General features: G+C 46.9%; 1 protein-coding gene across 1 annotated transcript in view; it reads right to left on the reverse strand.

The window, feature by feature from the left end:
* LOC144119413 (uncharacterized) overlaps positions 1-12485 on the reverse strand; it is a 599791-nt gene that overhangs the window by 497348 nt on the left and 89958 nt on the right. The window contains exons 6-7 of the mRNA XM_077652039.1: positions 9471-9578; positions 2007-2254 (exon numbers count right to left, since the gene is read on the reverse strand). Of these exons, the coding sequence (XP_077508165.1) occupies positions 2007-2254; positions 9471-9578 (356 nt within the window). The remainder of the gene's footprint in view (positions 1-2006; positions 2255-9470; positions 9579-12485) is intronic.

A 12485-nucleotide genomic window follows, 5' to 3' on the forward strand; every position in this document is an offset into this window, starting at 1 on the left:
TTGCGCTATTTTCGCGTATGGACGGGTCTGGTACTGGTGGGCCCTTGAGGTTCTCTTTGCTGGTAAACCCTTGAGGGTTGACTTTTAAAAAAAAAGTCCCTGTATGACGTGTGAATTAACCTTCAGATTAATTCACACATCAACATGGAACTTTTTCAAAATTCTTTTAGGTAATTATATTTTGTGCCTGCATGTTATAAATCACGCATATTGTACATCTTTTTGCTGGCTGCTTAGAACTTTGTTAAGATGTGTTCCTGCACGCTTTTTAAGTGTTCTTATATTGCTATTGTACTTTGTGCATTGTCTTTCCGGCGTGATGTTCCTGCCTATGAAATGCCCACATGGGAATTTATAGTATAAGAATCAAAAAAGCCTTCCCGAAAGCAAAATATTTGATAGCTCAGTGGTAAAGAACCGGACGCCTAATTTGGAGGTCGTGGGTGCGGATCCCAGCAGTGGCATGCGGTTGTTTTTCCTTCCGCTTTCTGGTCAATTATCTTTAAGCCAGAAAATATTCAACACTAATCTCTATCGATCAACACCACAAATTAAAGAAACCGCTATGCTTTTTGGTTTCTGTGGCTGTTTGCTTCTTTATATGTGTGCGTGCACGCGCGCGTGTGTGTGTGTGTGTGTGCGCGCGCTCGCGCGCGCGCCCATTCTTTTTGAAGAAAGGAAATCGTGCCGCAACTCCCTTCACAGTGGGCATATCAACTGCACCTTGGGAGAAGGAGAGTTGGAGTGAATGCAGAGATAAAGAAAGAAGGCCGTGGTGGTATTAAATCATCTACAGTATATCATTCAAGTGCGCGCATAAGAGAGAGATGAATCGTATAAAACGGCATAACGCATGTTAGGACGGTTCACAAGTGATTAGTGACACCGTCGAGTCTTGGATGCTTCGTCATTAGCAATTATTCTTTTAACCTTACGTAAGGGCGACAGTGCGCTAAATTTCCCTCACCGCGTTTGATGTGTGGCGACCAGTGTGGCGAATGCCGGGCTCCGAAGATGATCACGTGGCATGAGCGCGCACTGCAGATTACGCTCGTGATCTATTGCCCATTTTCTCTTGTTTTATTTTTCTGTGAGCTGGTTTTGCAAATATTAGTGGTAAAGAACCGGCAAATGAAAGATATGCAAATCAGAGCGAAGTCGAGCAGACATGAACGGGGCGCGAAGCTGCGGGGCTGGCCGAGTGGTCTGAGGCAACGCGAACTTAAGCGGAGTGTTCGCGCGGCCAGCGGTTTAAGTAGAGCTCGGGGCTAAAGTATTAAGTGCTTCACATCATCCGAACAGAGTGTTTCTGCTAATTTTGCATCAGTAAAGCGTTTTTGAATAAAAGGGATCAAAAGCAGCTCCTACGCATCTGTGGCAAATTTTGCGATGCTCTCATAAATCTTTATGTAAATAGCTGATCCAATTTCTATTCAAGACTGTCCTCTCTTAAGAGGGCATTTTTATTACATGACAACTCTCTCGCGTAGCACGGAAGAAGCGGCTACGGAAATGTCTCCAAGGTTGCTTGCAGAGAAGCATGAAATCGTTCAGTTGGGACCGTGATGTCTCTGAATCTTCCCCCATCTCGGTGCCGTTGCGTGCCTCCGCAAGGGAACACACTCGCGCACTGATCCGTTCATGGACACCCCTGTCCGGGCTGCTCTTGTGACTGGTATCAGTGAGATCAAAGATTACTGTCGTGGTCAGAAATTAGCTCCAAAAGAATAAAACATTTCGCCTGCAAATATTCCTTACCTCACAGCATTGCCGGTGAGAGAAAGCAAAATCGGACATTATACCGCAAGCTGTTAGTTTGTAAAATTTGCAGGGTTCTTGGGTTGAATTTGCAATTTTTAGCGGCGTACAAGGAGAAAGTGCAGGACCTACAATCGCTTACAGTTAAAATCACGAAATGTGAATATTAAACAGAACTAAATACCTGCAGCTCGTAGTTATGACACCAAACACAATGTATATTAGGGGTCAAAGTTTCACGTACTCACCGTCGTTATGGAGTCATCGCCCTGAAGCTTCGAATCAGTGTCAGCAGCTTTAGTTACGTATCGTTCACCGAGAGGAAAAAACTGAAGCTTTGTGAAGGCGTGAGTATAGGCAAGATGAGTGGTACCCTGAGCTTCCGTCACAAAGCCTATTTCACTTTGTACATCCCCATCTGGCGAGTTTAGATTATTTTTACGACTTTCCCAGAGCTTCTTAATTTCGTTTGCAAAATTAGTTGCGTCCAAGCCACCTGAAAATAAAAAAAAACAATAATTTCACATCTGCTAAGCAGCAGCTAGACAGAAGAAGTCCGTGGCTCTCTCTCTCTCTCAGGAAAGAGCAAGGGGTCAGCGCTAGCTTTCCAAACACTTTCAGCAACGTTTCGAGCTAGCCAACTCGACAGACCCTGTTCGCGGCGTAGCAGAACCTATAGGTTCTGCTACGCCTAGTATAAAAGTATAGAAAAGCCCCTAGTGCACTAGGAGCTTTTTGAGAATCGCGTTCATATACACAACGGTGTTTTGCTTGCGCCGCGCCTTTCGTACAAGGCCTGATTGTTTATTGGACATCACTCATTGCCACGTATTACTGATAATTGATTGAATACTTTTCGTGCCCATGCGGAATCCCACAAAACATTTTATGAAAAAAACATTCGGGAGAAGCACCGTAGATTTCGTAGCAATAAGAACCCAATTGTGTGTTTCCATGGAGTCTTTGGCTAACTTGTGATCGCTCCATTCAAACTGGGAGGCCTTGCAGCTGAGGTTGACGGTCAAAAAAAGGGATATAACAGTTCGCAGCATAGTCGCAGCCGTACAAAAAGTAGAACGATTAGTAGGCAGCAGTGCCATGCCGGGAGGAGTTGTACGAAGTCACGTAATGCAGGACGATGCTCAGTCACGATGTTCCGGCGAAATATACATTGCGAGCATACCGGTGAGAGTGTGGTTGAAGCCCGCTATGAGGCCGTTTGATTAGTGGTGAAAGGCGATGGCCAGCCTATGTTTAGTCGAGCAAGAACGAAGAATGGTGTCGACAACTTTAGACAAAGCAGCGTCAGGGATCGGTGAGAAGTGGACTTGAGAAACGGATCTAAGACGCTTAATCCGACACGAAAGTAAGGTTCGGGGGGCACGTCAATAGGTAGGAGCATGCGCGCTGACAGATTGGCAAGGCGTTTCCAACGGTAATACTGATCGCAGACGCGAACATAGCGGCGTACACACTGGTAGAGGTAGGGTCTAAAAAGTCGATGATGCACGCTATGATAGGTACATAAGACACCCAGATGTTTCTCTGTAGGGAGCTCATGAAGCTCATGGAAGGCAGCAGTGAGAAGGTTCTTGAGCACAACGAGCAGAAGATTGGGGCCAGTGGGGTTCAGGTTTCTGTTGCATAAAGTGTCATTACGCACCACAAAACGGCGCAGAGTAGGGCTAGATGGGGAGGCGTTCAGGCGGTCAATAATGCAGCAAATTTGGGCTTCTCTACACTGTTCTTCTCCAACGGGCGCAAAAGCAGAGCGAGAATAGGTCAGTGTCGCAGTTACTGCCAGAATAGTCAGAAGGTTCAACGAGATATCTGTAGAGATAGTCGGCATGTGTGGGTACCCGACGGGAAGTATAGACCATGTTGCGATTGTAGTCTTGAAGGAGTATGCCTCCGGACCTAGCCGGCTCATAGGATCTTTCAGAAACGAGAGCCAGCAGAGCGCATGGTGGTCTGTGAAAACTGTAAAAGGCGGCTCTATAAATACGGGTGAAATTTCCCACCGGTTCATACGAGGGCCAAGCACACTTTTTCCTATTAAGGAGTAGTCGCGTTCTGATCTAGAGAGAAGGCGGTTGGCGTAAGCGATGACACGGTCAGACCCGGACTTACTCTGTGAAAGGACAGCACCAATTCCATGACCACTGGTGTCAGTGCGGAGTTCAGTGGGAGCGGCCACATTATAGTGCGCCAAGGCTGGTGAGGAATAAAGCTTCGAGATCTGTGCGGCAAAGGAGCTGGCTTGGATGGGTCTTAAAGAGAAAGGCATGCCCTTTTTGAGCAGATCATTGAGGGGCGGACGATGTGCAAAAGCCTAGCACGAATCGACGGAAGTATTAAAGCCCAAGGAAGCTCCGCACGGCACTCCAGGAACGCGTTACCGGGAAGGCTTTAATAGCTCGGATATTGGGTGGGTCAAGGCGGGGAGCAGTGGCGTCGACAACATGGCCCAAGATTGTGATCTGACGAAAGGGAATTTGTAGGAGCTGAGCTGCACATTGAATCTTGGAAAGGTCATCGAGGTGAGAAGAAAAGGTAGGGAAGAATACAATGACGTCTTCGAAATTGCAGAGGCATGCGCACCACCTGAATCCGTGGCGACGGGCGTCCATCACACGCTCGTAGTTCACCGGGACATTGCAAAGGCCAAAAGACAGAACAATAAACAGACACAGCCTCACGTTTTACAAACGCGGTCTTCAAATGGTCCTGGCCATACACTGATATATGCTAATAGCCAGAGCAAAGCTCTAGGGGAGAGTAAAATATGGCACCGTAGAGGCATTCAAGGGCGTCGTCAATCCGGGGTAAGCGGTACATATTTTTCTTCGCCTTATTCAGTTGACGGTAATAAATAAAAAAGCCAAGATCCACGATTTTTCTTCACGGAGAGAAATGACGAGGGTGCGAGTTTGTGGAAAGACTATATAATGTTCTCAGCAAGCATTTTCGTAACCTCTGCGTTGATGGCCTCTCGCTCAACGTGGTAGACTGCATGGTCGACAGTGCAAAGGAGAAGCGTCCTCGGGGTTGATGCTCTGCGTCGCAGAGTGTGCTTCGCCCAGCGGGATCTTTTTGAAATAGAAAATGTGCTAAAATGATTCTAGAAGATCTTGAAGCTCTGAAGTCCCAAGAAGGACTGGCAATAGGCCCAGTATTGGAAGCGTCCGGAAGGACCGGCCTTTGTCAAAGTTGAACCATGCATTTGCAATATTGGGACGATTACTTGTGGTGCTTGGTATGCGCGGGACAAAGGACGGGGGCATCATTGTCGTAGAGGCCCCCGTCGAAAGAAGGATGGTGGTCATGGCGTCAGGATCATGAAAAGGGGCTGCGTCTAATGCACTGATTTGGCACAGAGCGAGAGTGAGAGTGCGTGGGAATGTAACTGCCGGGGGGAATAACTTAAAGAGAAGCTGAAGCTTAGAAATGGCAGACACAATGTGTTCGCTGTGAGGTTCGCGATGGTAAAGGTCAGGGCACCATTGCGAGTCAGCAGGAAATCAGTACTAGACGCAACGAGGTAGTCACCATAGGGAACGGAAGGAGGCGTTCAGTGTAACGAGGGAGGCGGGTTGAGACCACAGTCTTGCATAGCCTGCATTGAACAAGTGGAGGAAGGGATCGCGTGCTCCGAAACGTGTAGTGGCACCACTAGTTGAAGGACACCGTGCGAGCAGTGGATCAGAGCCGACTGTTCGGAGAGGAAATTTATGCCGAAAATGAGGTCGTGGGCGCAAGTGGCCAAACGAATAACTGAACCGGAGGACCATGGCCGGCAATAGAGATGCGAGCAGCACTTAATATGTCGACACCAGGTGTGCCCTTATCCGCGACACGCACACCGGGCGTTACAGACGTGAGGACTCTGGAGGCGAAGGTCAACACTCATCACAGTCCACCTGTCCCTTAGGTTGCTTCTCTGGGGATCTTGGATATTCCGCCCGTGGTAAATCACGCCGATGCCGGTTTTTCTGCCACACGAGTTCCTTAACGCCCAACGATGACATGACGCAATTTCGAGATCATGCTGCCAACCAGCAAAGTGGAAGGACTTTGACGTAGTTAACGGAGAAGACGTGCCAAAGCCAGTGTTTTGCCTGTTTGGCTTAAAGTTTCCATTTCACCTGAGTCTAAGAAAAATTGGAGGGGACACTTAGCCTCCGCCTTAAGGTTATGACGTGATAGCGCAGTGAACTAATTCCCATATATGCATAAGGTCACTCTCTACATTCATTGATTCTTGGGAGTCCTCATACCCCTTCTGGCACAGTGGTGCAGCGGTTAGGCGATGTGCAACGCCCCTGCGGTAGTAGGTGCATCCAACGGTGGGCCTTGTGCAACGTTGCTCTTCCTGCCTTCTTGGTTGCTCTGTGGCCACTACCTACCAGGGTCATGTTTCTGATTTTTCACTCACAGCTCCGATAGCACCGAAAGATTTTCTAGACAAAGGCGCCGTTAACTCTCTCGCGTTAAAAGAGTTACGCAGGTTTCTGCAAATTCGCGCGTACAACCGACGTTTCGTGAAAGATTTTGCACTCTTTTTGGAGCCTTTGACGGCGAAGTAAAATCCGTTACAAATCCTAGCGCTATCTAAACGCCAAGTTTTCAGGCGAAGGCATCGTACAGCACCATGGCTCTCCGGAAGTCCTCATAATGGTCGAGCTTAAGGAAGCCGCTCCGCATTACAGCCCCACAAGCCACAAGATAACTGCGCACCACCCTGAGACGAACAGCCACACAGAGCACGATAATAAGACATTTGAAGGTAATAAAGCGGAAGCTTTTAATGGCTCATACTCCCGGTCGAGATCCTGTCCGGCCGTTACATCGCAAACCGGAATTGACGACAACGGAAGTGACGTCATACCGTCCGTCCGTTACGCTCTTTAACTCGATAAGAAAAAATCTTTGTGCATGACTTGGTTCGAACCACCATCCTCCCGTTCTTGCCCCGAGCGTGCCAACCACTACGCTACTTCGTGCCAACGCAAATCTAGTTCTTCTCTAGGACGCTGGAGATTGTTTGCGGAAGGCGTCGAATGAGACGGATTCCTCCCGAACGCCCAACAGGATCTTCAGCATTTCAGATATAGAAAAATTGTGTACTTAAAATCTCAACCACACATCAGTGACACAAGCAGCAACACCGCGCTAAAGGCTTTCGCCTCACCACACTTTCGATCAATAAAGTGCCCCCCCCCCCCCAATTTTTTCGCTCTGTTTAAGGTCATCGACTGTAAGTACAAACATGACGCAGCGTGGCCATCCTCTGCGGAGCGGGAGCGCACCCGGAGCATGCGCGAGTCAAAGCTAAGCGGCACGGGCGCAAAAGTCAGGAGGCGGTCCATCGTGGCGCACCGTGCTTGCTTTGGTCTGATTGTGCGCTCCAGCGTTGAGCGCACTCAACTGAGGCGCTTGTGCACCAGGCGAGCTTCGCTTCGATGCGCGGCCTCACTGCGCCGTGTTTGTACTTCGAGTGGATGATCCTGTACGCCGACACAGAGCACGACGGCTGGGATATCTTTCCATACGTCTTCACCCAGACACTGCCGTGCAGCGGCCATCAAAATGTCGCAGTTAAGATTTGTCCACCTTAAGGAGGCAAATGTCACGCCCGACCGAACAATCTCGTACTGGAGCATCGAAGACAACCTCGACGTCTTTCGTGCCTTTCTGAGGCGAGCACAGAAGGCCAACAGCGCAGCCGCACCGGACTCTGCCATGAACGGCGGCACTACATGGCGAGCAATCCAGGGGAGCGTGTCTAAGGTATGCGCCTAGTCGCCGCCGTAGACTAGATGAAAAAAAAAAATGGAGGGGACATTAAGCTCCGCCTTAAAAATATTACGTGCCATTGTTTATGCCCATATACGCGGAATGGGTCATTATCTACTTTAGAGTCCAGTACATTAACGTTCGAAAAAGCTATCTCCATTTCGCACTAAAAAGTTTTTTCAATGTCTTACGCCTAACCACTAGGTGATTACATCTCGCCTAAGGTGAAGACCGGGAATGTAGAAATGTTTTCCTTGGTCCTTTTCTGTGTGAAATAACTGTTTTTAAAGTGAATGTTTCTTAACACTCCTTTTGTAGAAATCAAAACATTACGCTGCAAGGAATATGATTGTGGAGATGACGATGACTGTATTTTTGTATGATGAAAAGGAAACATATGTTACTCCTCAAGTTCCCGCCCCACCACTGTAACGGTCTTACGGCCAACTGTATTTGCAAAAATAGAATAAATAAAAGTCCCTAAGCAGATCTGACACCACTCCTTGCGCAATGGTGCAGCGGCGAAGCAATGTGCCACTGCCTGCGATGGAAGTTGCTGCTACCATTGAGTATTGTATGACCCGAGTTGTAAATCCCGAGGAACCTCTCGCGATCAACCATTAATCTAACTGCTTCCTGCCAGAGTGATTACTTTGCTCAAAATCCCCAAAAGGACACGTGACCTATCATGCCCACCTAGATTACTCCTCCGATGGTGGCTGCCTGAGCCAACCTGCGCCACATTTTCCTCCTTACCTCAGTTCGTAGAAAATTTTATAGAGAATTGGTGTACTACAAAGCCGCTCCCGAGAGACCGACAGCATCACAGTGACGCCTAGCACACCACGAAGCTGTGCTAACATACACCTAAACCCAAATTAGGCGCAGACGGTACACGGCTTAATCACTTCGTCCGCTATGGGAGCCACGACTTGAACTTTCTGGAAAGTGACGACCACATGGAGGCACAACGCTGGAGATCATTATATGCGTTGCATACTGCAATCACTCAGTTCAGCCCTTGGGCGCGGCCGGGCAGCCACCAAACCACGTGACGTGACGTCACGACAGCCGGAGGAAAGCTGGGCCTCAACTCGCGCGGTCGCGCGCGGCCGCAGCCACCACCTTACTCCCGCTCCTCCCGCTAGGGGCGTTGCGCCGGCGCGTGACGTCACGGAGGAAAAGCGGGGCCCAACTCGCGCGGTCGCGCGCGGCCGCAGCCACCACCTGACTCCCGCTGCTCCCGCTAGGAGCGCTGCGCTATGATTGACGTCACGGCATAAGTATAAAACAGCTGCGCTCCTTCGCCGGGACAGTCTTATACCCCTGTCACACAGGCATTTCGAGGGCCCTCGAGCCGATAGTCTATCGACTCAAAGGCGATCGAGTACTGCTACACGGGCAGTTTCAATGGCGATCGATTCAATAGCCTATCGAGTCAACGGAGCAGCACGGAACTCCACCGAGATACGCAACGCATTCTTGGCTTAACCAAGCTAAGCCTGGCCATTATTTTTCACAAACATTCACTCCTTTTTTTTAAATCAGCCAGGTAGACAGCGAGAAGCATTCGACCGTTGAGCAGAGTTGCTGTGTTTACAAGCTTTGTTTTTTTTTTTCTTTTTGCGCTTAAAGCTTCAAAAATTAATTCTGTGAATTCCCAGTTTAGCTTCTTTTTGAAAACCATCCAATCCTGCATGCGTGCTGTTAACTGAGCCACATGACAACATGAATAAACACAAATCCTGTGTTCCGCAACACAGAATTCCGATTTGTTCTCATTTCAGTAGAACCGCGTTTAAGGCTTTCCCCTAAAACTCCATTCGACAACTTAAATTTGAAGTATGTCCTTTCATGTCGATAAAATGAACCTTCTCCAAAATCTTGTTTTAGCCGAACGAAAAAACTTCACTTACCTTGCCGGCATTTATCGAGAAATTTTGCCATATTGTTGAAGCCCCCGGTGTCAATTGCATGCGCACCGATATCCTCCGTAGGCGCCTTCAAATGTTTGTTTAGGTTTCCTGTACACAGAACGTAAATAGAAAAACAGGTCAGCGCCCGTGAATAAAAATAATCACCATTTCCATATGCCCTAGTAGTACCCCGCTGAAAGGGAAAGGTACCTTCACACTGAATCTTCAAAAAAGCTTTACCACACGCCGCGGACAGGCCACCACAAAAACATTTGTAAAGTGGGAATTTACTCTAATCCATTGAGCACTTTTGCTTTGTTAACGTCCACCGCTTTTTTTTTTGGGTAGCTGGCTGTACTCGCAGTATTATTTCTGTTGTTTTCGTTAACCTTCTGGCCTCGATAGACTCGGACGAGCTCTACTGACTGAAACTCCTATGCACGCTGTTTAGGGAATATCACTAAGTGGCTCTTCTTAACCTAACACGGGTAGGAAGACGGTTTGTGCATAGTTTTATCCTCTGAATTTCTTCTGCCTGAGATTAGACACGGTACATTTACTTTCATACTGATTTTGGTAACTCACTCCGTCTCATTCTATATTCTTTTACATTAGGAATTCCACACCGAGTTGTCGTCTGTCTGGCAAGCGATGATAGCATTTCACGTGGCCGCTCTTCAGCACTGCATATGATTCACCCGCCCTCCTAACCTCAATAAATCCTGTGGCATCCTGCTGAATACTCTCTAGCTCTTCAAACAGTACTGCAAGACTAGCCTCACTGCAAAGAGTCGTTTCGAGTGGCAACCTTTCCTGAGCCAGTGATTCTTAAAACCATCCGCTGCGTCACAGGTCTGACTGCCGCCGAACTTACGGGAACTGGCTGTTGCTTTTGAGTATCCATGAGAAATGCAGTATGCAGGAATGTGGCACTGGGGCTCTTTTTGGATTTTTCAAAATCGTTTGACTTCATTAATCACGAAATTATGCAACAGAATCTTGATGACAATGACATAAGAGGCACTGCGAACAAATTAATCATGTCCTACTTGCCATACAGTTCTCAATTTGTCTTCACTGTAGGACATTCTTCAATGAAATCTATTAAAACAGATGTCCGACAGGGAAGCATTCTAGGATGGTTTCTGTTCATCTTTTATTCAATGAGATATACCACATCGATGACACGGCCCAATATGTAATGTATGCTGATGACGCAAGTTTCTTTTTTATAGGTGAATGATGCAAAGATCTAGGTAGTCTAGGGAATAGCTCAATGTGCAAAATTAATCCATCGGCTCAAATGAGCTGCCTGAAAGTAAACACTAAAGAAACGAAGGCCGTTTTATTTCATCCCCTCCTCACCCCTATTTTGGCAAATAACTCGGAAACTGAAGTGGTCAAAAGACTTTAAACCACCAGGCGCATGCTTTTCGGAAAACATTATGTTCGGATCATAACGTGAACTACATTGTTAACAAGCAATCGATGACAATCAGTATTATGCGCCACCACTGCTACTTTCTCCTTACGCCTGTTAACATACTCATATACTATGTCATGTGTTTCTTGTATGGTGAACAACAACAGCTGGAAATATTAATAAACCTTCCGCCTTACAAAAGAGAAATTTATGCCTCACCTGCAAATTCTCAAATCACTCTCACACTCCAGGTTTATTCAAAAAGCACCACAGGTTTCATAAATATATGATTACAAGCTATGGCGTGTGTATAAACTTGATTTACAAATATATTGATGCCATAATAAGGCTAGCATGGCTAGTGGAAAATTTCCCTGTTTATATTGTTTGCCATCTTGAAGTGTGGTAGCCACCAAATGGCGAACCAATTATGGACCTCCAATGTTTAAATTTCTACTGCCCACACTTCTAAATTTCTAATAAAATGAAACTAACATTGACCTATGCGGTATACCACCAAAAGAGCTGCGCGAAATCTGTATAATGATGGGATATAGCGACTTTTTTCTTTATTTGCCTTGTACATACCTGTTCGAGCGATATTGCATAACTCATGTATTATGCTCGTCCTAGTGTATTGTACTTCCTTAACCGCACGCTTTTATGCTGCCCAGTGTGCTAGGGGGAAGAGCTCCGCAAGCTGTTCTCACAGCTTTTACATTTCCTTTTTGTGCGGATTTGATATAGGAGAGCGTGGCCAAATACTACCCCACTGTTTTCGAATTCAGTTCTGGTGAGAGGACCCGTTGTTGGCTCTGATCACCGGAATCAGACCGTACCGGCCCCGGCCTGGGTGTTCTATCCCTTCGAGAAAATGTTTTAGCTGGCAGAATATTCCACAGCATTAAAAATCTGTGATAGTTATTTTAATAAAGGTTAACTAAAAGGGGCATAAACTGAATATTGTACATGCCTACGCTCGTACATCCAGTCATGATGAAGAGACAGTCGAAGCGTGCAATTAAGATGCGCAATCATTTGAGTGAAAACCCAGTATATCATCTTGATGGGTGTCTCCAACGCCAAGGTAGGCAGGAAGCAGGCTACCAACCATACAGTAGGAGACTGCGGCGTATGCTTTAAGAGTAGCCGGGCGACGTCAAGAAGTTGAGTAACTACAGATGGAACAGTTTACTGTCGTTGATTAAAAGTTACTTACCAAGGCAATCGCTAATTTAATGAGATAAACTTTACACTTCAGTCAGCTAATGAGCGAGGCTGATTTTTGCTAAATGACCGTCAGGTGACATCTATATCACCATCAGGTAATATCTAAATATAGTTTTCTTAGACTGGGAAAAGCATCTGGCTCAGCACATCCTCAGCGGTCATGGGACCAGTGGGAAACCCGGATGGATGGATAAGAGGAGCAAGTTAATGTTCTAGAAGATATCAATAGGGGTTGCAAATCGGCCGTAGTATCTATCAGGGAAAGATATAAAACTCCGATCAGAAAAAAATATCAGGCAGAGATTATCTCTCTGGTGGTACTCACACCGTGTTTACTGGATTTTTTAAAGGAATGGATAGAA

The sequence above is a fragment of the Amblyomma americanum genome, chromosome 2, assembly GCF_052857255.1.
Source record: "Amblyomma americanum isolate KBUSLIRL-KWMA chromosome 2, ASM5285725v1, whole genome shotgun sequence".
Lineage (NCBI taxonomy): Eukaryota > Metazoa > Arthropoda > Arachnida > Ixodida > Ixodidae > Amblyomma > Amblyomma americanum.